This window comes from Eleutherodactylus coqui, chromosome 10, assembly GCF_035609145.1.
Source record: "Eleutherodactylus coqui strain aEleCoq1 chromosome 10, aEleCoq1.hap1, whole genome shotgun sequence".
Lineage (NCBI taxonomy): Eukaryota > Metazoa > Chordata > Amphibia > Anura > Eleutherodactylidae > Eleutherodactylus > Eleutherodactylus coqui.
In genome coordinates this window covers 29,180,033-29,204,276 of record NC_089846.1, presented here as the reverse complement: position 1 = coordinate 29,204,276, position 24,244 = coordinate 29,180,033, and the positions used below count along the sequence as shown (strand labels likewise).

General features: G+C 65.5%; 1 protein-coding gene across 1 annotated transcript in view; it reads right to left on the bottom strand.

The window, feature by feature from the left end:
* LOC136580300 (rab9 effector protein with kelch motifs-like) overlaps window positions 1-24,180 on the bottom strand; it is a 60,397-nt gene extending 36,217 nt beyond the window's left edge. Inside the window, exons 1-2 of the mRNA XM_066580751.1 lie at window positions 23,966-24,180; window positions 21,238-21,307 (exon numbers count right to left, since the gene is read on the bottom strand). Coding sequence (XP_066436848.1) covers window positions 21,238-21,290 — 53 coding nt within the window. The 5' untranslated portion in view covers window positions 21,291-21,307; window positions 23,966-24,180. The remainder of the gene's footprint in view (window positions 1-21,237; window positions 21,308-23,965) is intronic.
* Between the last annotated feature and the right edge of the window lie 64 nt (window positions 24,181-24,244).

Sequence of the window (24,244 nt, the reverse complement as noted above, 5' to 3'; positions counted from 1 at the left end):
TAGGATGCCCAAAGCCGGAGCTAGGACGCCCAAAGCCAAAGCCAGGACGCCCAAAGCCAAAGCCAGGACGCGTGAAGCCGGGGCCGGAGCCAGGACGCGTGAAGCCGGGGCCGGAGCCAGGATGCCCAAAGCCTGAGCCAGGTCTTGAAGCCGGAGCCAGAACGCCCAAAGCTGGAGCCAGGACGCCCGAAGCCGGGACCGGAGCCAGGACGCCTGAAGCCGGAGCCAGGACGCCCAAAGCTGGAGCCAGGATGCCCAAAGCCGAAGCCAGAACGCCCAAAGCCGGAGCCAGAACGCCCAAAGCCGAAGCCAGGATGCCCAAAGCCGGAGCCAGGATGCCCAAAGCCGGAGCCAGGACACCCGAAGCCAGGACGCGTGACCCCGGGGCCGGAGCCAGGACGCGTGAAGCCGGGGCCGGAGCCAGGACGTGTGAAGACGGGGACAGAGCCAGGACGCGTGAGGCCGGGGACGGAGCCAGGACGTGTGAAGCCGGGGCCAGGACGCGTGAAGACGGGGCCGGAGCCAGGACGCGTGAAGACGAAGCCGGAGACAGGACGCGTTAAGCCGGGGCCGGAGCCAGGACGCCCGAAGCCGGAGCCAGGACGCCCAAAGCCGGAGCCAGGACGCCCAAAGCCGGAGCCAGGACGCCCAAAGCCGGAGCCAGGACGCCCAAAGCCGGAGCCAGGACGCCCAAAGCCGGAGCCAGGTCTTGAAGTCGGAGCCAGGACGCCTAAAGCCGGAGCCAGGACGCCCAAAGCCGGAGCCAGGACGCCCAAAGCCGGAGCCAGGACGCGTGCAGCAGGGGCCGGAGCCAGGACGTCCAAAGCCGGAGCCAGAACGCCCAAAGCCGGAGCCAGGATGCCCAAAGCCGCAGCCAGGACGCGTGAAGTCGGGGCCAGAGCCAGGACGCGTGAAGCCGGAGCCAGGACGCGTGAAGCCGGGGGCGGAGCCAGGACGTGTGAAGCCGGGGCCGGAGCCAGGACGCCCGAAGCCAGAGCCAGGACGCCCGAAGCCAGAGCCAGGACGCCCAAAGACAGAGCCAGGACGCCCGAAGCCCGAGCCAGGACGCCCAAAGCCCGAGCCAGGACGCCCAAAGCCCGAGCCAGGACGCCCAAAGCCGGAGCCAGGACGCCCAAAGCCGGAGCCAGGTCTTGAAGCCGGAGCTAGGAAGCCCAAAGCCGGAGCCAAGAAGCCCAAAGCCGGAGCCAGGACGCGTGAAGCCGGGGCCAGAGCCAGGACGCGTGAAGCTGGGGCTGGAGCCAGGACGCATGAAGTCGGGGCCGGAGCCAGGACGTGTGAAGCCGGGGCCGGAGCCAGTACGTGTGAAGCCGAGGCCGGAGCCAGGACGCCCAAAGATGGAGCCAGGACGCGTAAAGTCGGGGCCAGAGCCAGGACGCCCGAAGCCGGGGCCGGAGCCAGGACGCGTGAAGCCGGGGGCGGAGCCAGGACGTGTGAAGCCGGGGGCGGAGCCAGGACGTGTGAAGCCGGGGGCGGAGCCAGGACGTGTGAAGCCGGGGCCGGAGCCAGGACGCGTAAAGTCGGGGCCAGAGCCAGGACGCCCGAAGCCGGGGGCGGGGCCAGGACGTGTGAAGTCGGGGCCAGAGCCAGGACGCCCGAAGCCGGGGCCGGAGCCAGGACGCCCGAAGCCGGAGGCAGGACGCCCGAAGCCAGAGCCAGGACGCCCGAAGCCAGAGCCAGGACGCCCGAAGCCAGAGCCAGGACGCCCGAAGCCAGAGCCAGGACGCCCAAAGACGGAGCCAGGACGCCCAAAGACGGAGCCAGGACGCCCGAAGCCCGAGCCAGGACGCCCAAAGCCGGAGCCAGGACGCCCAAAGCCGGAGCCAGGACGCCCTAAGCCGGAGCCAGGATGCCCAAAGCCGGAGCCAGGTCTTGAAGCCGGAGCTAGGAAGCCCAAAGCTGGAGCCAGGAAGCCCAAAGCCGGAGCCAGGACGCGTGAAGCCGGGGTCAGAGCCAGGACGCGTTAAGCTGGGGCTGGAGCCAGGACGCGTGAAGTCGGGGCCGGAGCCAGGATGTGTGAAGCCGGGGCCGGAGCCAGGACGTGTGAAGCCGAGGCCGGAGCCAGGACGCCCAAAGCTGGAGCCAGGACGCGTAAAGTCGGGGCCAGAGCCAGGACGCCCGAAGCCGGGGCCGGAGCCAGGACGCGTGAAGCCGGGGGCGGAGCCAGGACGTGTGAAGCCGGGGTCAGAGCCAGGACGCCCGAAGCCAGAGCCAGGACGCCCAAAGACGGAGCCAGGACACCTGAAGCCGGAGTTAGGACACGTGAAGCCAGAGCCAGGACGCCCAAAGCCGGAGCCAGGACACCCAAGGCCGGAACAAGGATGCCCGAAGCCGGAGCCAGGACGCCCAAAGCCGGAGCCAGGACGCCCAAAGCCGGAGCTAGGACGCCCAAAGCCGGACCTAGGACGCCCAAAGCCAAAGCCAGGACGCCCAAAGCCAAAGCCAGGACGCGTGAAGCCGGGGCCGGAGCTAGGACGCCCAAAGCCGGAGCCAGGACACCCAAGGCCGGGACAAGGATGCCCGAAGCCGGAGCCAGGACGCCCAAAGCCGGAGCTAGGACGCCCAAAGCCGGAGCTAGGACGCCCAAAGCCAAAGCCAGGACGCCCAAAGCCAAAGCCAGGACGCGTGAAGCCGGGGCCGGAGCCAGGACGCGTGAAGCCGGGGCCGGAGCCAGGATGCCCAAAGCCTGAGCCAGGTCTTGAAGCCGGAGCCAGAACGCCCAAAGCTGGAGCCAGGACGCCCGAAGCCGGGACCGGAGCCAGGACGCCTGAAGCCGGAGCCAGGACGCCCAAAGCTGGAGCCAGGATGCCCAAAGCCGAAGCCAGAACGCCCAAAGCCAAAGCCAGAACGCCCAAAGCCGAAGCCAGGATGCCCAAAGCCGGAGCCAGGATGCCCAAAGCCGGAGCCAGGACACCCGAAGCCGAAGCCAGGACGCGTGAAGCCGGGGCCGGAGCCAGGACGCGTGAAGCCGGGGCCGGAGCCAGGACGTGTGAAGACGGGGACAGAGCCAGGACGCGTGAGGCCGGGGACGGAGCCAGGACGTGTGAAGCCGGGGCCAGGACGCGTGAAGACGGGGCCGGAGCCAGGACGCGTGAAGACGAAGCCGGAGACAGGACGCGTTAAGCCGGGGCCGGAGCCAGGACGCCCGAAGCCGGAGCCAGGACGCCCAAAGCCGGAGACAGGACGCCCAAAGCTGGAGCCAGGACGCCCAAAGCCGGAGCCAGGAAGCCCAAAGCCGGAGCCAGGTCTTGAAGTCGGAGCCAGGACGCCTAAAGCCGGAGCCAGGACGCCCAAAGCCGGAGCCAGGACGCCCAAAGCCGGAGCCAGGTCTTGAAGTCGGAGCCAGGACGCCTAAAGCCGGAGCCAGGACGCCCAAAGCCGGAGCCAGGACGCCCAAAGCCGGAGCCAGGACGCCCAAAGCCGGAGCCAGGACGCGTGAAGCAGGGGCCGGAGCCAGGACGTCCAAAGCCGAAGCCAGAACGCCCAAAGCTGGAGCCAGGACGCCCGAAGCCGGAGCCAGGACGCCCAAAGCCGGAGCCAGGTCTTGAAGCCGGAGCTAGGAAGCCCAAAGCCGGAGCCAGGAAGCCCAAAGCCGGAGCCAGGACGCGTGAAGCCGGGGCCAGAGCCAAGACGCGTGAAGCTGGGGCCAGAGCCAGGACGCGTGAAGTCGGGGCCGGAGCCAGGACGTGTGAAGCCGGGGCCGGAGCCAGGACGTGTGAAGCCGGGGCCAGAGCCAGGACGCGTGAAGTCGGGGCCGGAGCCAGGACGTGTGAAGCCGGGGCCGGAGCCAGGACGTGTGAAGCCGGGGCCGGAGCCAGGACGCCCAAAGCTGGAGCCAGGACGCGTAAAGTCGGGGCCAGAGCCAGGACGCCCGAAGCCGGGGCCGGAGCCAGGACGCGTGAAGCCGGGGGCGGAGCCAGGACGTGTGAAGCCGGGGGCGGAGCCAGGACGTGTGAAGCCGGGGCCGGAGCCAGGACGCCCAAAGCTGGAGTCAGGACGCGTGAAGTCGGGGCCAGAGCCAGGACGCGTGAAGCCGGAGCCAGGACGCGTGAAGCCGGGGGCGGAGCCAGGACGCGCGAAGCAGGGGCCGGAGCCAGGACGCCCAAAGCCGGAGCCAGAACGCCCAAAGCCGGAGCCAGGACGCCCAAAGCCGGAGCGAGGACGCCCAAAGCCGGAGCCAGGTCTTGAAGCCGGAGCTAGGAAGCCCAAAGCCGGAGCCAGGAAGCCCAAAGCCGGAGCCAGGACGCGTGAAGCCGGGGCCAGAGCCAGGACGCGTGAAGCTGGGGCTGGAGCCAGGACGCGTGAAGTCGGGGCCGGAGCCAGGACGTGTGAAGCTGGGGCCGGAGCTAGGACGTGTGAAGCCGGGGCCGGAGCTAGGACGTGTGAAGCCGGGGCCGGAGCCAGGACGCCCAAAGCTGGAGCCAGGACGCGTAAAGTCGGGGCCAGAGCCAGGACGCCCGAAGCCGGGGCCGGAGCCAGGACGCGTGAAGCCGGGGCCGAGCCAGGACGTGTGAAGCCGGGGCCGGAGCCAGGACGTGAGAAGCCGGGGCCGGAGCCAGGACGTGAGAAGCCGGGGCCGGAGCCAGGACGCCCAAAGCTGGAGCCAGGATGCGAGAAGTCGGGGCCAGAGCCAGGACGCGTGAAGCCGGGGCCGGAGCCAGGACGCGTGAAGCCGGGGGCGGAGCCAGGACGTGTGAAGCCGGGGCCGGAGCCAGGATGCCCGAAGCCGGAGGCAGGACGCCCGAAGCCAGAGCCAGGACGCCCGAAGCCAGAGACAGGACGCCCGAAGCCAGAGCCAGGACGCCCGAAGCCAGAGACAGGACACCCGAAGCCAGAGACAGGACACCTGAAGCCAGAGCCAGGACGCCCAAAGCCGGAGCCAGGACGCGTGAAGCCGGGGCCGGAGCCAGGACGCCCAAAGCCGGAGCCAGGACACCCAAGGCCGGAACAAGGATGCCCGAATCCGGAGCCAGGACGCCCAAAGCCGGAGCTAGGACGCCCAAAGCCGGAGCTAGGACGCCCAAAGCCAAAGCCAGGACGCGTGAAGCCGGGACCGGAGCCAGGACGCCTGAAGCCGGAGCCAGGACGCCCAAAGCTGGAGCCAGGATGCCCAAAGCCGAAGCCAGAACGCCCAAAGCCGGAGCCAGGATGCTCAAAGCCGGAGCCAGGACGCCCAAAGCCGGAGCCAGGACACCCGAAGCCGAAGCCAGGACGCGTGAAGCTGGGGCTGGAGCCAGGACGCGTTAAGTCGGGGCCGGAGCCAGGACGTGCAAAGCTGGGGCCGGAGCCAGGACGTGTGAAGCCGGGGCCGTTGCCAGGACGCCCAAAGCTGGAGCCAGGAAGCGTAAAGTCGGGGCCAGAGCCAGGACACCCGAAGCCGGAGTTAGGACGCGTGAAGGCGGGGCCGGAGCCAGGACGCCCAAAGCCGGAGCCAGGACACCCAAGGCCGGAACAAGGATGCCTGAATCCGGAGCCAGGACGCCCAAAGCCGGAGCTAGGACGCCCAAAGCCGGAGCTAGGACGCCCAAAGCCAAAGCCAGGACGCGTGAAGCCGGGACCGGAGCCAGGACGCCTGAAGCCGGAGCCAGGACGCCCAAAGCTGGAGCCAGGATGCCCAAAGCCGAAGCCAAAACGCCCAAAGCCGGAGCCAGGATGCCCAAAGCCGGAGCCAGGACGCCCAAAGCCGGAGCCAGGACGCCCAAAGCCGGAGCCAGGACGCCCAAAGCCGGAGCCAGGACACCCGAAGCCGAAGCGAGGACGCGTGAAGCCGAGGCCGGAGCCAGGACGCGTGAAGCCGGGGCCGGAGCCAGGACGTGTGAAGACGGGGACGGAGCCAGGACGTGTGAAGCCGGGGCCAGGACGCGTGAAGACGGGGCCGTAGCCAGGACGCGTGAAGACAAAGCCGGAGACAGGACGCGTGAAGACAAAGCCGGAGACAGGACGCGTGAAGCCGGGGCCGGAGACAGGACGCGTGAAGCCAGGGTCGGAGACAGGACGCGTGAAGCCGGGGCCGGAGACAGGACGCGTGAAGCCGGGGCCGGAGACAGGACGCGTGAAGCCGGGGCCGGAGACCGGACGCATGAAGCCGGAGCCAGGACGCCCAAAGCCGGAGCCAGGACGCCCGAAGCCGGTGCCAGGACGCCCAAAGCCAAAGCCAGGACGCCCAAAGCCGGAGCCAGGACGCGTGAAGCAGGGGCCGGAGCCAGGACGCCCAAAGCCGGAGCCAGGATGCCCGAAGCCGGTGCCAGGACGCCCAAAGCCAAAGCCAGGACGCCCAAAGCCGAAGCCAGGACGCGTGAAGCCGGGACCGGAGCCAGGACGCCTGAAGCCGGAGCCAGGACGCCCAAAGCTGGAGCCAGGATGCCCAAAGCCGAAGCCAGAACGCCCAAAGCCGGAGCCAGGATGCCCAAAGCCGGAGCCAGGATGCCCAAAGCCGGAGCCAGGACGCCCAAAGCCGGAGCCAGGACACCCGAAGCCAAAGCCAGGACGCGTGAAGCTGGGGCTGGAGCCAGGACGCGTGAAGTCGGGGCCGGAGCCAGGACGTGTGAAGCTGGGGCCGGAGCCAGGACGTGTGAAGCCGGGGCCGGAGCCAGGACGCCCAAAGCTGGAGCCAGGACGCGTAAAGTCGGGGCCGGAGCCAGGACGTGTGAAGCTGGGGCCGGAGCCAGGACGTGTGAAGCCGGGGGCCGGGGCCGGAGCCAGGACGCATAAAGTCGGGGCCAGAGCCAGGACGCCCGAAGCCGGGGCCGGAGCCAGGACGTGTGAAGTCGGGGCCGGAGCCAGGACGTGAGTAGCCGGGGCCGGAGCCAGGATGCCCAAAGCTGGAGCCAGGACGCGTGAAGTCGGGGCCAGAGCCAGGACGCGTGAAGCCGGGGCCGGAGCCAGGACGCGTGAAGCCGGGGGCGGAGCCAGGACGTGTGAAGCCGGGGCCGGAGCCAGGATGCCCGAAGCCGGAGGCAGGACGCCCGAAGCCAAAGCCAGGACGCCCAAAGCCAAAGCCAGGACGCGTGAAGCCGGGGCCGGAGCCAGGACGCGTGAAGCCGGGGCCGGAGCTAGGATGCCCAAAGCCTGAGCCAGGTCTTGAAGCCGGAGCCAGAACGCCCAAAGCTGGAGCTAGGACGCCCGAAGCCAGGACCGGAGCCAGGACGCCTGAAGCCGGAGCCAGGACGCCCAAAGCTGGAGCCAGGATGCCCAAAGCCGAAGCCAGAACGCCCAAAGCCGAAGCCAGAACGCCCAAAGCCGAAGCCAGGATGCCCAAAGCCGGAGCCAGGATGCCCAAAGCCGGAGCCAGGACACCCGAAGCCGAAGCCAGGACGCGTGAAGCCGGGGCCGGAGCCAGGACGCGTGAAGCCGGGGCCGGAGCCAGGACGTGTGAAGACGGGGACGGAGCCAGGACGCGTGAGGCCGGGGACGGAGCCAGGACGTGTGAAGCCGGGGCCAGGACGCGTGAAGACGGGTCCGGAGCCAGGACGCGTAAAGACGAAGCCGGAGACAGGACGCGTGAAGCCGGGGCCGGAGACAGGACGCGTTAAGCCGGGGCCGGAGACAGGACGCGTTAAGCCGGGGACGGAGACAGGACGCGTGAAGCCGGGGGCGGAGACCGGACGCGTGAAGCCGGAGCCAGGACGCCCGAAGCCGGAGCCAGGACGCCCGAAGCCGGCGCCAGGACGCCCAAAGCCAGGACGCCCAAAGCCGGAGCCAGGACGCGTGAAGCAGGGGCCGGAGCCACGACGCCCAAAGCTGGGGCCGGAGCCAGGACGTGTGAAGCCGGGGCCGGGGCCGGAGCCAGGACGCGTAAAGTCGGGGCCAGAGCCAGGACGCCCGAAGCCGGGGCCGGAGCCAGGACGTGTGAAGTCGGGGCCGGAGCCAGGACGTGAGTAGCCGGGGCCGGAGCCAGGACGCCCAAAGCTGGAGCCAGGACGCGTGAAGTCGGGGCCAGAGCCTGGACGCGTGAAGCCGGGGCCGGAGCCAGGACGCGTGAAGCCGGGGGGCGGAGCCAGGACGTGTGAAGCCGGGGCCGGAGCCAGGATGCCCGAAGCCGGAGGCAGGACGCCCGAAGCCAGAGCCAGGACGCCCGAAGCCAGAGACAGGACGCCCGAAGCCAGAGCCAGGACGCCCGAAGCCAGAGCCAGGACGCCCGAAGCCGGGGCCGGAGCCAGGACGCCCAAAGCCGGAGCCAGGACACCCAAGGCCGGAACAAGGATGCCCGAATCCGGAGCCAGGACGCCCAAAGCCGGAGCTAGGACGCCCAAAGCCGGAGCTAGGACGCCCAAAGCCAAAGCCAGGACGCCTGAAGCCGGGACCGGAGCCAGGACGCCTGAAGCCGGAGCCAGGACGCCCAAAGCTGGAGCCAGGATGCCCAAAGCCGAAGCCAGAACGCCCAAAGCCGGAGCCAGGATGCCCAAAGCCGGAGCCAGGACGCCCAAAGCCGGAGCCAGGACACCCGAAGCCGAAGCCAGGACGCGTGAAGCCGGGGCCGGAGCCAGGACGTGTGAAGCCGGGGCCGGAGACCGGACGCGTGAAGCCGGAGCCAGGACGCCCAAAGCCGGCGCCAGGACGCCCAAAGCCAGGACGCCCAAAGCCGGAGCCAGGACGCGTGAAGCAGGGGCCGGAGCCAGGACGCCCAAAGCTGGGGCCGGAGCCAGGACGTGTGAAGCCGGGGCCGGGGCCGGAGCCAGGACGCGTAAAGTCGGGGCCAGAGCCAGGACGCCCGAAGCCGGGGCCGGAGCCAGGACGTGTGAAGTCGGGGCCGGAGCCAGGACGTGAGTAGCCGGGGCCGGAGCCAGGACGCCCAAAGCTGGAGCCAGGACGCGTGAAGTCGGGGCCAGAGCCAGGACGCGTGAAGCCGGGGCCGGAGCCAGGACGCGTGAAGCCGGGGGGCGGAGCCAGGACGTGTGAAGCCGGGGCCGGAGCCAGGATGCCCGAAGCCGGAGGCAGGACGCCCGAAGCCAGAGCCAGGACGCCCGAAGCCAGAGACAGGACGCCCGAAGCCAGAGCCAGGACGCCCGAAGCCAGAGCCAGGACGCCCGAAGCCGGGGCCGGAGCCAGGACGCCCAAAGCCGGAGCCAGGACACCCAAGGCCGGAACAAGGATGCCCGAATCCGGAGCCAGGACGCCCAAAGCCGGAGCTAGGACGCCCAAAGCCGGAGCTAGGACGCCCAAAGCCAAAGCCAGGACGCCTGAAGCCGGGACCGGAGCCAGGACGCCTGAAGCCGGAGCCAGGACGCCCAAAGCTGGAGCCAGGATGCCCAAAGCCGAAGCCAGAACGCCCAAAGCCGGAGCCAGGATGCCCAAAGCTGGAGCCAGGACGCCCAAAGCCGGAGCCAGGACACCCGAAGCCGAAGCCAGGACGCATGAAGCCGGGGCCGGAGCTAGGACGTGTGAAGCCGGGGCCGGAGCCAGGACGCCCAAAGCTGGAGCCAGGACGCGTGAAGTCGGGGCCAGAGCCAGGACGCGTGAAGCCGGAGCCAGGACGCGTGAAGCCGGGGGCGGAGCCAGGACGTGTGAAGCCAGGGGCGGAGCCAGGACGCCCGAAGCCGGAGGCAGGACGCGCGAAGCCAGAGCCAGGACGCCCGAAGCCAGAGCCAGGACGCCCGAAGCCAGAGCCAGGACGCCCAAAGACGGAGCCAGGACGCCCGAAGCCCGAGCCAGGACGCCCAAAGCCGGAGCCAGGACACCTGAAGCCGGAGCCAGGACACCTGAAGCCGGAGCCAGGACACCTGAAGCCGGAGTTAGGACGCGTGAAGTCGGGGCCGGAGCCAGGACGCCCAAAGCCTGAGCCAGTTCTTGAAGCCGGAGCCAGAACGCCCAAAGCTGGAGCCAGGACGCCCGAAGCCGGGACCGGAGCCAGGACGCCTGAAGCCGGAGCCAGGACGCCCGAAGCCGGAGGCAGGACGCCCGAAGCCAGAGCCAGGACGCCCAAAGCCAGAGCCAGGACGCCCGAAGCCAGAGCCAGGACACCCGAAGCCGAAGCCAGGACGCGTGAAGCCGGGGCCGGAGCCAGGACGTGTGAAGACGGGGACGGAGCCAGGACGCGTGAGGCCGGGGACGGAGCCAGGACGTGTGAAGCCCGAGCCAGGACGCCCAAAGCCGGAGCCAGGACACCTGAAGCCGGAGCCAGGACACCTGAAGCCGGAGCCAGGACACCTGAAGCCGGAGTTAGGACGCGTGAAGTCGGGGCCGGAGCCAGGACGCCCAAAGCCGGAGCCAGGACACCCAAGGCCGGAACAAGGATGCCCGAAGCCGGAGCCAGGACGCCCAAAGCCGGAGCTAGGACGCCCAAAGCCAAAGCCAGGACGCCCAAAGCCAAAGCCAGGACGCCCAAAGCCAAAGCCAGGACGCGTGAAGCCGGGGCCGGAGCCAGGACGCGTGAAGCCGGGGCCGGAGCCAGGATGCCCAAAGCCTGAGCCAGGTCTTGAAGCCGGAGCCAGAACGCCCAAAGCTGGAGCCAGGACACCCGAAGCCGGGACCGGAGCCAGGACGCCTGAAGCCGGAGCCAGGACGCCCAAAGCCGAAGCCAGAACGCCCAAAGCCGAAGCCAGAACGCCCAAAGCCGAAGCCAGGATGCCCAAAGCCGGAGCCAGGATGCCCAAAGCCGGAGCCAGGACACCCGAAGCCGAAGCCAGGACGCGTGAAGCCGGGACCGGAGCCAGGACGCCTGAAGCCGGAGCCAGGACGCCCAAAGCTGGAGCCAGGATGCCCAAAGCCGAAGCCAGAACGCCCAAAGCCGAAGCCAGAACGCCCAAAGCCGAAGCCAGGATGCCCAAAGCCGGAGCCAGGATGCCCAAAGCCGGAGCCAGGACACCCGAAGCCGAAGCCAGGACGCGTGAAGCCGGGGCCGGAGCCAGGACGCGTGAAGCCGGGGCCGGAGCCAGGACGTGTGAAGACGGGGACGGAGCCAGGACGCGTGAGGCCGGGGACGGAGCCAGGACGTGTGAAGCCGGGGCCAGGACGCGTGAAGACGGGGCCGGAGCCAGGACGCGTGAAGACGAAGCCGGAGACAGGACGCGTGAAGCCGGGGCCGGAGACAGGACGCGTGAAGCCGGGGCCGGAGACAGGACGCGTGAAGCCGGGGCCGGAGACAGGACGCGTGAAGCCGGGGCCGGAGACCGGACGCGTGAAGCCGGAGCCAGGACGCCCAAAGCCGGAGCCAGGACGCCCGAAGCCGGAGCCAGGACACCCGAAGCCGAAGCCAGGACGCGTGAAGCCGGGGCTGGAGCCAGGACGTGTGAAGCCGGGGCCGGAGCCAGGACGCCCAAAGCTGGAGCCAGGACGCGTGAAGTCGGGGCCAGAGCCAGGACGCGTGAAGCCGGAGCCAGGACGCGTGAAGCCGGGGGCGGAGCCAGGACGTGTGAAGCCGGGGGCGGAGCCAGGACGCCCGAAGCCGGAGGCAGGACGCCCGAAGCCAGAGCCAGGACGCCCGAAGCCAGAGCCAGGACGCCCGAAGCCAGAGCCAGGACGCCCAAAGACGGAGCCAGGACGCCCAAAGACGGAGCCAGGACGCCCAAAGACGGAGCCAGGACGCCCGAAGCCCGAGCCAGGACGCCCAAAGCCGGAGCCAGGACACCTGAAGCCGGAGCCAGGACACCTGAAGCCGGAGTTAGGACGCGTGAAGTCGGGGCCGGAGCCAGGACGCCCAAAGCCGGAGCCAGGACACCCAAGGCCGGAACAAGGATGCCCGAAGCCGGAGCTAGGACGCCCAAAGCCGGAGCTAGGACGCCCAAAGCCAAAGCCAGGACGCCCAAAGCCAAAGCCAGGACGCCCAAAGCCAAAGCCAGGACGCCCAAAGCCAAAGCCAGGACGCGTGAAGCCGGGGCCGGAGCCAGGACGCGTGAAGCCGGGGCCGGAGCCAGGATGCCCAAAGCCTGAGCCAGGTCTTGAAGCCAGAGCCAGAACGCCCAAAGCTGGAGCCAGGACGCCCGAAGCCGGGACCGGAGCCAGGACGCCTGAAGCCGGAGCCAGGACGCCCAAAGCTGGAGCCAGGATGCCCAAAGCCGAAGCCAGAACGCCCAAAGCCGAAGCCAGAACGCCCAAAGCCGAAGCCAGGATGCCCAAAGCCGGAGCCAGGACACCCGAAGCCGAAGCCAGGACGCGTGAAGCCGGGGCCGGAGCCAGGACGCGTGAAGCCGGGGCCGGAGCCAGGACGTGTGAAGACAGGGACGGAGCCAGGACGCGTGAGGCCAGGGACGGAGCCAGGACGTGTGAAGCCGGGGCCAGGACGCGTGAAGACGGGGCCGGAGCCAGGACGCGTGAAGACGAAGCCGGAGACAGGACGCGTGAAGCCGGGGCCGGAGACAGGACGCGTGAAGCCGGGGCCGGAGACAGGACGCGTGAAGCCGGGGCCGGAGACAGGACGCGTGAAGCCGGGGCCGGAGACCGGACGCGTGAAGCCGGAGCCAGGACGCCCAAAGCCGGAGCCAGGACACCCGAAGCCGAAGCCAGGACGCGTGAAGCTGGGGCTGGAGCCAGGACGCGTTAAGTCGGGGCCGGAGCCAGGACGTGTGAAGCTGGGGCCGGAGCCAGGACGTGTGAAGCCGGAGCCAGGACGCCCAAAGCTGGAGCCAGGAAGCGTAAAGTCGGGGCCAGAGCCAGGACACCCGAAGCCGGAGTTAGGACGCGTGAAGCCGGGGCCGGAGCCAGGACACCCAAAGCCGGAGCCAGGACACCCAAGGCCGGAACAAGGATGCCCGAATCCGGAGCCAGGACGCCCGAATCCGGAGCCAGGACGCCCAATGCCGGAGCCAGGACGCCCAATGCCGGAGCTAGGACGCCCAAAGCCGGAGCTAGGACGCCCAAAGCCAAAGCCAGGACGCGTGAAGCCGGGACCGGAGCCAGGACGCCTGAAGCCGGAGCCGAGACGCCCAAAGCTGGAGCCAGGATGCCCAAAGCCGAAGCCAGAACGCCCAAAGCCGGAGCCAGGATGCCCAAAGCCGGAGCCAGGACGCCCAAAGCCGGAGCCAGGACGCCCAAAGCCGGAGCCAGGACACCCGATGCCGAAGCGAGGACGCGTGAAGCCGGGGCCGGAGCCAGGACGCGTGAAGCCGGGGCCGGAGCCAGGACGTGTGAAGACGGGGACGGAGCCAGGACGCGTGAGGCCGGGGACGGAGCCAGGACGTGTGAAGCCGGGGCCAGGACGCGTGAAGACGGGGCCGGAGCCGTGACGCGTGAAGACAAAGCCGGAGACAGGACGCGTGAAGCCGGGGCCGGAGACAGGACGCGTGAAGCCGGGGCCGGAGACAGGACGCGTGAAGCCGGGGCCGGAGCCAGGACGCCCAAAGCTGGAGCCAGGACGCGTAAAGTCGGGGCCGGAGCCAGGACGTGTGAAGCTGGGGCCGGAGCCAGGACGTGTGAAGCCGGGGCCGGGGCCGGAGCCAGGACGCATAAAGTCGGGGCCAGAGCCAGGACGCCCGAAGCCGGGGCCGGAGCCAGGACGTGTGAAGTCGGGGCCGGAGCCAGGACGTGAGTAGCCGGGGCCGGAGCCAGGACGCCCAAAGCTGGAGCCAGGACGCGTGAAGTCGGGGCCAGAGCCAGGACGCGTGAAGCCGGGGCCGGAGCCAGGACGCGTGAAGCCGGGGCCGGAGCCAGGACGCGTGAAGCCGGGGGCGGAGCCAGGACGTGTGAAGCCGGGGCCGGAGCCAGGATGCCCGAAGCCGGAGGCAGGACGCCCGAAGCCAAAGCCAGGACGCCCAAAGCCAAAGCCAGGACGCGTGAAGCCGGGGCCGGAGCCAGGACGCGTGAAGCCGGGGCCGGAGCTAGGATGCCCAAAGCCTGAGCCAGGTCTTGAAGCCGGAGCCAGAACGCCCAAAGCTGGAGCCAGGACGCCCGAAGCCAGGACCGGAGCCAGGACGCCTGAAGCCGGAGCCAGGACGCCCAAAGCTGGAGCCAGGATGCCCAAAGCCGAAGCCAGAACGCCCAAAGCCGAAGCCAGAACGCCCAAAGCCGAAGCCAGGATGCCCAAAGCCGGAGCCAGGATGCCCAAAGCCGGAGCCAGGACACCCGAAGCCGAAGCCAGGACGCGTGAAGCCGGGGCCGGAGCCAGGACGCGTGAAGCCGGGGCCGGAGCCAGGACGTGTGAAGACGGGGACGGAGCCAGGACGCGTGAGGCCGGGGACGGAGCCAGGACGTGTGAAGCCGGGGCCAGGACGCGTGAAGACGGGGCCGGAGCCAGGACGCGTGAAGACGAAGCCGGAGACAGGACGCGTGAAGCCGGGGCCGGAGACAGGACGCGTTAAGCCGGGGCCGGAGACAGGACGCGTGAAGCCGGGGACGGAGACAGGACGCGTGAAGCCGGGGCCGGAGACCGGACGCGTGAAGCCGGAGCCAGGACGCCCAAAGCCGGAGCCAGGACGCCCGAAGCCGGCGCCAGGACGCCCAAAGCCAGGACGCCCAAAGCCGGAGCCAGGACGCGTGAAGCAGGGGCCGGAGCCAGGACGCCCAAAGCTGGGGCCGGAGCCAAGTCGTGTGAAGCCGGGGCCGGGGCCGGAGCCAGGACGCGTAAAGTCGGGGCCAGAGCCAGGACGCCCGAAGCCGGGGCCGGAGCCAGGACGTGTGAAGTCGGGGCCGGAGCCAGGACGTGAGTAGCCGGGGCCGGAGCCAGGACGCCCAAAGCTGGAGCCAGGACGCGTGAAGTCGGGGCCAGAGCCAGGACGCGTGAAGCCGGGGCCGGAGCCAGGACGCGTGAAGCCGGGGGCGGAGCCAGGACGTGTGAAGCCGGGGCCGGAGCCAGGATGCCCGAAGCCGGAGGCAGGACGCCCGAAGCCAGAGCCAGGACGCCCGAAGCCAGAGACAGGACGCCCGAAGCCAGAGCCAGGACGCCCGAAGCCGGGGCCGGAGCCAGGACGCCCAAAGCCGGAGCCAGGACACCCAAGGCCGGAACAAGGACGCCCGAAGCCGGAGCCAGGACGCCCAAAGCCGGAGCTAGGACACCCAAAGCCGGAGCTAGGACGCCCAAAGCCAAAGCCAGGACGCCTGAAGCCGGGACCGGAGCCAGGACGCCTGAAGCCGGAGCCAGGACGCCCAAAGCTGGAGCCAGGATGCCCAAAGCCGAAGCCAGAACGCCCAAAGCCGGAGCCAGGATGCCCAAAGCCGGAGCCAGGACGCCCAAAGCCGGAGCCAGGACACCCGAAGCCGAAGCCAGGACGCGTGAAGCCGGGGCCGGAGCCAGGACGTGTGAAGCCGGGGCCGGAGCCAGGACGCCCAAAGCTGGAGCCAGGACGCGTGAAGTCGGGGCCAGAGCCAGGACGCGTGAAGCCGGAGCCAGGACGCGTAAAGCCGGGGGCGGAGCCAGGACGTGTGAAGCCAGGGGCGGAGCCAGGACGCCCGAAGCCGGAGGCAGGACGCGCGAAGCCAGAGCCAGGACGCCCGAAGCCAGAGCCAGGACGCCCGAAGCCAGAGCCAGGACGCCCAAAGACGGAGCCAGGACGCCCGAAGCCCGAGCCAGGACGCCCAAAGCCGGAGCCAGGACACCTGAAACCGGAGCCAGGACACCTGAAGCCGGAGCCAGGACACCTGAAGCCGGAGCCAGGACACCTGAAGCCGGAGCCAGGACACCTGAAGCCGGAGTTAGGACGCGTGAAGTCGGGGCCGGAGCCAGGACGCCCAAAGCCTGAGCCAGTTCTTGAAGCCGGAGCCAGAACGCCCAAAGCTGGAGCCAGGACGCCCGAAGCCGGGACCGGAGCCAGGACGCCTGAAGCCGGAGCCAGGACGCCCGAAGCCGGAGGCAGGACGCCCGAAGCCAGAGCCAGGACGCCCGAAGCCAGAGCCAGGACGCCCGAAGCCAGAGCCAGGACACCCGAAGCCGAAGCCAGGACGCGTGAAGCCGGGGCCGGAGCCAGGACGTGTGAAGACGGGGACGGAGCCAGGACGCGTGAGGCCGGGGACGGAGCCAGGACGTGTGAAGCCCGAGCCAGGACGCCCAAAGCCGGAGCCAGGACACCTGAAGCCGGAGCCAGGACACCTGAAGCCGGAGCCAGGACACCTGAAGCCGGAGTTAGGACGCGTGAAGTCGGGGCCGGAGCCAGGACGCCCAAAGCTGGAGCCAGGACACCCAAGGCCGGAACAAGGATGCCCGAAGCCGGAGCCAGGACGCCCAAAGCCGGAGCTAGGACGCCCAAAGCCAAAGCCAGGACGCCCAAAGCCAAAGCCAGGACGCGTGAAGCCGGGGCCGGAGCCAGGACGCGTGAAGCCGGGGCCGGAGCCAGGATGCCCAAAGCCTGAGCCAGGTCTTGAAGCCGGAGCCAGAACGCCCAAAGCTGGAGCCAGGACACCCGAAGCCGGGACCGGAGCCAGGACGCCTGAAGCCGGAGCCAGGACGCCCAAAGCTGGAGCCAGGATGCCCAAAGCCGAAGCCAGAACGCCCAAAGCCGAAGCCAGAACGCCCAAAGCCGAAGCCAGGATGCCCAAAGCCGGAGCCAGGATGCCCAAAGCCGGAGCCAGGACACCCGAAGCCGAAGCCAGGACGCGTGAAGCCGGGACCGGAGCCAGGACGCCCAAAGCTGGAGCCAGGATGCCCAAAGCCGAAGCCAGAACGCCCAAAGCCAAAGCCAGAACGCCCAAAGCCGAAGCCAGGATGCCCAAAGCCGGAGCCAGGATGCCCAAAGCCGGAGCCAGGACACCCGAAGCCGAAGCCAGGACGCGTGAAGCCGGGGCCGGAGCCAGGACGCGTGAAGCCGGGGCCGGAGCCAGGACGTGTGAAGACGGGGACGGAGCCAGGACGCGTGAGGCCGGGGACGGAGCCAGGACGTGTGAAGCCGGGGCCAGGACGCGTGAAGACGGGGCCGGAGCCAGGACGCGTGAAGACGAAGCCGGAGACAGGACGCGTGAAGCCGGGGCCGGAGACAGGACGCGTGAAGCCGGGGCCGGAGACAGGACGCGTGAAGCCGGGGCCGGAGACAGGACGCGTGAAGCCGGGGCCGGAGACCGGACGCGTGAAGCCGGAGCCAGGACGCCCAAAGCCGGAGCCAGGACGCCCGAAGCCGGAGCCAGGACACCCGAAGCCGAAGCCAGGACGCGTGAAGCCGGGGCTGGAGCCAGGACGTGTGAAGCCGGGGCCGGAGCCAGGACGCCCAAAGCTGGAGCCAGGACGCGTGAAGTCGGGGCCAGAGCCAGGACGCGTGAAGCCGGAGCCAGGACGCGTGAAGCCGGGGGCGGAGCCAGGACGTGTGAAGCCGGGGGCGGAGCCAGGACGCCCGAAGCCGGAGGCAGGACGCCCGAAGCCAGAGCCAGGACGCCCGAAGCCAGAGCCAGGACGCCCGAAGCCAGAGCCAGGACGCCCAAAGACGGAGCCAGGACGCCCGAAGCCCGAGCCAGGACGCCCAAAGCCGGAGCCAGGACACCTGAAGCCGGAGCCAGGACACCTGAAGCCGGAGCCAGGACACCTGAAGCCGGAGCCAGGACACCTGAAGCCGGAGTTAGGACGCGTGAAGTCGGGGCCGGAGCCAGGACGCCCAAAGCCGGAGCCAGGACACCCAAGGCCGGAACAAGGATGCCCGAAGCCGGAGCCAGGACGCCCAAAGCCGGAGCTAGGACGCCCAAAGCCAAAGCCAGGACGCCCAAAGCCAAAGCCAGGACGCCCAAAGCCAAAGCCAGGACGCGTGAAGCCGGGGCCGGAGCCAGGACGCGTGAAGCCGGGGCCGGAGCCAGGATGCCCAAAGCCTGAGCCAGGTCTTGAAGCCGGAGCCAGAACGCCCAAAGCTGGAGCCAGGACGCCCGAAGCCGGGACCGGAGCCAGGACGCCTGAAGCCGGAGCCAGGACGCCCAAAGCTGGAGCCAGGATGCCCAAAGCCGAAGCCAGAACGCCCAAAGCCGAAGCCAGGACGCCCAAAGCCGAAGCCAGGATGCCCAAAGCCGGAGCCAGGACGCCCAAAGCCGAAGCCAGAACGCCCAAAGCCGAAGCCAGAACGCCCAAAGCCGGAGCCAGGACGCCCGAAGCCGGAGCCAGGACACCCGAAGCCGAAGCCAGGACGCGTGAAGCCGGGGCTGGAGCCAGGACGTGTGAAGCCGGGGCCGGAGCCAGGACGCCCAAAGCTGGAGCCAGGACACGTGAAGTCGGGGCCAGAGCCAGGACGCGTGAAGCCGGAGCCAGGACGCGTGAAGCCGGGGGCGGAGCCAGGACGTGTGAAGCCGGGGGCGGAGCCAGGACGCCCGAAGCCGGAGGCAGGACGCCCGAAGCCAGAGCCAGGACGCCCGAAGCCAGAGCCAGGACGCCCGAAGCCAGAGCCAGGACGCCCAAAGACGGAGCCAGGACGCCCGAAGCCCGAGCCAGGACGCCCAAAGCCGGAGCCAGGACACCTGAAGCCGGAGCCAGGACACCTGAAGCCGGAGCCAGGACACCTGAAGCCGGAGCCAGGACACCTGAAGCCGGAGTTAGGACGCGTGAAGTCGGGGCCGGAGCCAGGACGCCCAAAGCCGGAGCCAGGACACCCAAGGCCGGAACAAGGATGCCCGAAGCCGGAGCCAGGACGCCCAAAGCCGGAGCTAGGACGCCCAAAGCCAAAGCCAGGACGCCCAAAGCCAAAGCCAGGACGCCCAAAGCCAAAGCCAGGACGCGTGAAGCCGGGGCCGGAGCCAGGACGCGTGAAGCCGGGGCCGGAGCCAGGATGCCCAAAGCCTGAGCCAGGTCTTGAAGCCGGAGCCAGAACGCCCAAAGCTGGAGCCAGGACGCCCGAAGCCGGGACCGGAGCCAGGACGCCTGAAGCCGGAGCCAGGACGCCCAAAGCTGGAGCCAGGATGCCCAAAGCCGAAGCCAGAACGCCCAAAGCCGAAGCCAGGACGCCCAAAGCCGAAGCCAGGATGCCCAAAGCCGGAGCCAGGACACCCGAAGCCGAAGCCAGGACGCGTGAAGCCGGGGCCGGAGCCAGGACGCGTGAAGCCGGGGCCGGAGCCAGGACGTGTGAAGACGGGGACGGAGCCAGGACGCGTGAGGCCAGGGACGGAGCCAGGACGTGTGAAGCCGGGGCCAGGACGCGTGAAGACGGGGCCGGAGCCAGGACGCGTGAAGACGAAGCCGGAGACAGGACGCGTGAAGCCGGGGCCGGAGACAGGACGCGTGAAGCCGGGGCCGGAGACAGGACGCGTGAAGCCGGGGCCGGAGACAGGACGCGTGAAGCCGGGGCCGGAGACCGGACGCGTGAAGCCGGAGCCAGGACGCCCAAAGCCGGAGCCAGGACACCCGAAGCCGAAGCCAGGACGCGTGAAGCTGGGGCTGGAGCCAGGACGCGTTAAGTCGGGGCCGGAGCCAGGACGTGTGAAGCTGGGGCCGGAGCCAGGACGTGTGAAGCCGGGGCCGGAGCCAGGACGCCCAAAGCTGGAGCCAGGAAGCGTAAAGTCGGGGCCAGAGCCAGGACACCCGAAGCCGGAGTTAGGACGCGTGAAGCCGGGGCCGGAGCCAGGACACCCAAAGCCGGAGCCAGGACACCCAAGGCCGGAACAAGGATGCCCGAATCCGGAGCCAGGACGCCCGAATCCGGAGCCAGGACGCCCAATGCCGGAGCTAGGACGCCCAAAGCCGGAGCTAGGACGCCCAAAGCCAAAGCCAGGACGCGTGAAGCCGGGACCGGAGCCAGGACGCCTGAAGCCGGAGCCGAGACGCCCAAAGCTGGAGCCAGGATGCCCAAAGCCGAAGCCAGAACGCCCAAAGCTGGCTCCGGCTTTGGGCATCCTGGCTCCGGCTTTGGGCGTTCTGGCTTCGGCTTTGGGCATCCTGGCTCCAGCTTTGGGCGTCCTGGCTCCGGCTTCAGGCGTCCTGGCTCCGGTCCCGGCTTCAGGCGTCCTGGCTTTGGCTTTGGGCGTCCTAGCTCCGGCTTTGGGCGTCCTAGCTCCGGCTTTGGGCGTCCTAGCTCCGGCTTTGGGCGTCCTGGCTCCGGATTCGGGCATCCTTGTTCCGGCCTTGGGTGTCCTGGCTCCGGCTTTGGGCGTCCTGGCTCCGGCCCCGGCTTCACGCGTCCTAACTCCGGCTTCGGGTGTCCTGGCTCTGGCCCCGACTTTACGCGTCCTGGCTCCAGCTTTGGGCGTCCTGGCTCCGGCCCCGGCTTCACACGTCCTGGCTCCGGCCCCAGCTTCACACGTCCTGGCTGAGAGTCACTGTGATCATTGTGTAATTTATTAAAGGGCCAGTAATATTTCATTACAATGTTGCCTATTGCTCTTCTAATAAAAGAAAAGTCTATTCACCTACATCGTGGTGTTTGTCTTTTATCTGAGTTTTTCCTTGCACAGCAGCCATGATGGGAGTCATAGTTGTAGCCCAATATTCCAGAAGTAGTCTTATCTTACATATAATATAGTGTATCATCTCCCAAAGACACGGAGACAGCTGCTGCAGGGCAGGAACTATAGGGGCTCCATATAGACAGCGGAGAACCTATAACTCCACCTACAGCAAGGTCATCATGTCAGCTCCTACCTCCAGTTACAAGTGTTATGGGGTTCACTCTCTGATGGGGGCGCTAACATTATCTGTGACCTCACGTCTACACAACAGACTACCTGAAAAAGGCTGAAGACTGACAAGAAAAGCAACTGAATACAGAAGACACCCAATATAACATGGAAGGGAGCGCTACTCAGCAAGAACTGCTATTAGCAAGTAATGGCCACATTTACTAAGGACGCTTTTACACGGAACGATTATAGCTCAGTGTAAACACGGCCAACGAATTAACAATATATGATAATTCATTCACTTATTCATTTATACAAGCATAAAAATCATTGTTTGCTTCGTCGCTAGACGTTCGGTTTAGGCCTTATTTACACGGGCTACAAAAAACGAATGTATGTGAAGCTCATGGTGAAGTACTGGTGTTTTTTGTGTTTTTTATTCTTATATCTTGTGCAACTTTTTGGGTGGTCACAATTGTTAGTTTTACTATTAGGCCCTATGAGTTGTATGTACGCCCCTCATTAAAGTCAATGCTTCTGTTTAGGGTTCCATGTAAATCTACTTTTTTGTGTGAGGGCTGCACTCTCTTGTGAAACGTGTACATTTTAAATATAAATATTTGAATATGATTAGTAAATAAAGATTATTTTATATATTTCTAATCTGTGTATTGAGACTATCTTTTGAGGGTTGATATGACTATATACACAGCTGTATACATATATATGCCCACTGTTATTTTGGAGTACCTACTATTCCGGAGCGGAAAGGATGAATGGAGACAATAATGTTCTGTATATGCAGACCGGAGATGAAGGGCGGCTTATGCAGATACTCACCACATGCATTCTTTAGGTACATCTTCCGGTTCTAAAACACCCAGAATCTCCATACTAGTACAAGCAACACCTAAAACAGAAATTAAATAGTTACTATCCATTGCATATAATAGACTTCTTAATGCAGATCCCTAGTATCACACTGTATAAACACAATGATTTTCGCTCAAAAATCGCTCACAGACGTCTTTTGAGTGATAATCGTTGTGTGTAACTGCACCGACATCGTGCAGTTTTTGTTATCCGTCGCTCATTGTTGTCTTTCAGTATGCTGAAAGACAATGATGAGCCTTATGAGGGATTCACAGCGGGATATAACTGATATTATTGTTTCAGCTGTATCCTGCTCTCTGAAGACAGGCGGGGTATTAAGAACACAGCTGTCCAGCTGTGTTCTGCATCCCCCGCTCGGAGCGCTCAGCCGGGGAATGCAGCCGGGCGCTCCGAGCAGAGAACAGCTAGATGCAGAAGACAAGCGGACCCACTTGTCTTCTGCATCCCACGCTCGCAGCGCTCAGCTGTATAACAGCCGGGCGCTCTGAGCAGACAACAGCTAGATGCAGAAGACAAGCGGACCCACTTGTCTTCTGCATCCCACGCTCGGAGCACTCAGTTGTATAACAGCCGGGCGCTCTGAGCAGAGAACAGCTGGATGCAGAAGACAAGCGGCCCTGCTTGTCTTCTGCATCCCCCGCTCGGAGCGCAAAGTGATTGCTCAACGTTTGAGCGATCACCTTGCATTGTAAAGGCACGCAACGATTATCGCTCAAGATAATCATTGTGTCTAAACCAGCCTATAATGCACTGGGTGGCCATATTGTTTCCAAGCATATGTATGCAAGCAGATGACTACTGACCCTACGGCTGATACATTTTGAGAGAGTTTGCTCATGCTGATACAGTATGTTTAGCTCAGAGGACAGTCTAGACTGCAGGGAATGTAGAACTGAGGGGGACCTCGTAGCAAAGGTCAAACTCCCCTTTTAATTATACAATAATTAAAGGGGTATTGTAGAACGCAAGACTTTTTCAAAATTTTCACCGATTCAATAGATGGCTGAAAATTGATAGATCATTGGGGATCTATCCACTGGGACCCCCCACTGATCCTGAGAATGTGGGACCTGTAAGAAACTGCCTCCATGATACCAATATGACCAATAGGACAAGGACAGTCATCAGGAGAACTCCTCCAAGCCTAATTTACAAAAAAAAAAGATTGTGGGCTCAGGCTAGGTGAACCCCAACTTAAAAAAAAAAGCCCTGTTGTGTCCCCAAGAAGTGAATATTTTTCAGTCTGTGTGCAGTCCCTTGTGAAGTGCGTGTGCTCATTTTTTTTAACTTTAGTATGTCACCCGTTTTGTTTTCCACGTCAGAAAAAAAAACCGTATACAGGCCCAATTCTTATTTCTATATCTCTTAAGAAAATGCACTAAACAGGGATGGCATCTCAGTGCTGTCCGTTTATTTTTTATTCCTCCCATTGACTTTAATAGGTGAGTCTAGTGACGCAAATGGCATCAGATTAAGGACGGACACCCGCTGGCGTTTTTTTCTCCACTGTGCTGCGAGAGTAAGTGAAAACTCATTGAAAGCAATGAGATAGCATGCTGCACTTCTGCCACAGCTGTGGCAAAAGTCAGCGGCATTCTCCATATCTTCTCCATATCCGCTGGCCCCACACTTGCGATATCCCGGCGTGATCCCTTTTTTTTTTCACGCATTGCGCTGCGAGAGTTTTCACTTACTCTCACAGCGCAGTGGAGAAAAAAAACGCCAGTGGGTGTCCGCCCTAACGCACACCGAGAGTTTTTTTCTCACGATCCGTGTGTCTGAATAAAACAATACTAATGTGTGTCTTATTACATTGACTAATATGAGGCTGAGTGCTGCGTGAGACTCGTCCGGTTGTTATTTGGTCAGAACATGGAGTAGAAAATCCCTCTAGTGTGCTGGAGGTCTGAGGCCGGCTTCACACGGGCGAGATTTGTGCGTTGCGAAACACACGAATATGAATCCCGCGATGTGGAAAAAAAACTGCAACATATAGTGTCATTGGGCATGCCCTCGCATCGCCCATTCTCTTTAACAGGGCCGGCAGGGGCATCGCACCTCGTGTTAGGTGTACGCAAGTGAAAAGAATGGGTGAAAACTCTGCGATCCTCCGCCTTGGGTGTCAGCCGCGCTGGAGGATCACTACTTCCCCGAAGTGATGCAAGGCGAATTTGATGCAAGAAAAGTCTCGCATCCACGGGGAAATTGCATGTTGGCGAGCGCAAGTCAAAAATGGCTAATTCTTCTTCAATCTTTATCACCTTGGTATTCTGTATGCCAGTTTTTGACTTCTGTAAATTGTGTTTTTTGCTGTCCACGTGAAAAAAGTCTGGATACCGAACTGACATGACTGTCTGGTTTGTGATTTTTTTCCCCTTGCATCTCCTCGCAATGGACCCATGAAACATGGATGCCTACGGACGGTCTCTACGCACTGTCCTTTTTTCAGGGCCACAACGAATAGAATGGGCGAATTTTGTCTGCGAATAAAATAGCGTATGCTACTATTTTTTTTTTTTGCCATGCGGACTGCGAGGAAAAACGTATGCGTGAATTGCCACATTGACTACTATGGAGCGCAGCACTATTCTGGTCTAAGTGCGTTGTAGACTCCGAGCCCAAATACATTCCTGTGAATTACACCTTCTTATCCATACCCCTGCTGATCACCTACCTTCTATCTACTGCACAGCACAGGCTTCACTGGGGCTGTCACACCGCTAGGCCGCCATCACCATGGCAACCGCTTCCCTCCCCACAACCAATTTGCTACAAAATAACCCCCCTTCCTTCTCTCCACAATATCCTTCCGCGTAGCTGTAACCTTCTCTACTAAGGAACAAACATTCTGAAATTCGACGCGAGAGTTGTTTGTTCTTACGAGTGTCAATAAAGTTTGTTGACGGTATGGAAAAAAGTTCCCATTTCCGGCTTCTTTACCCTTCAGGAAGTG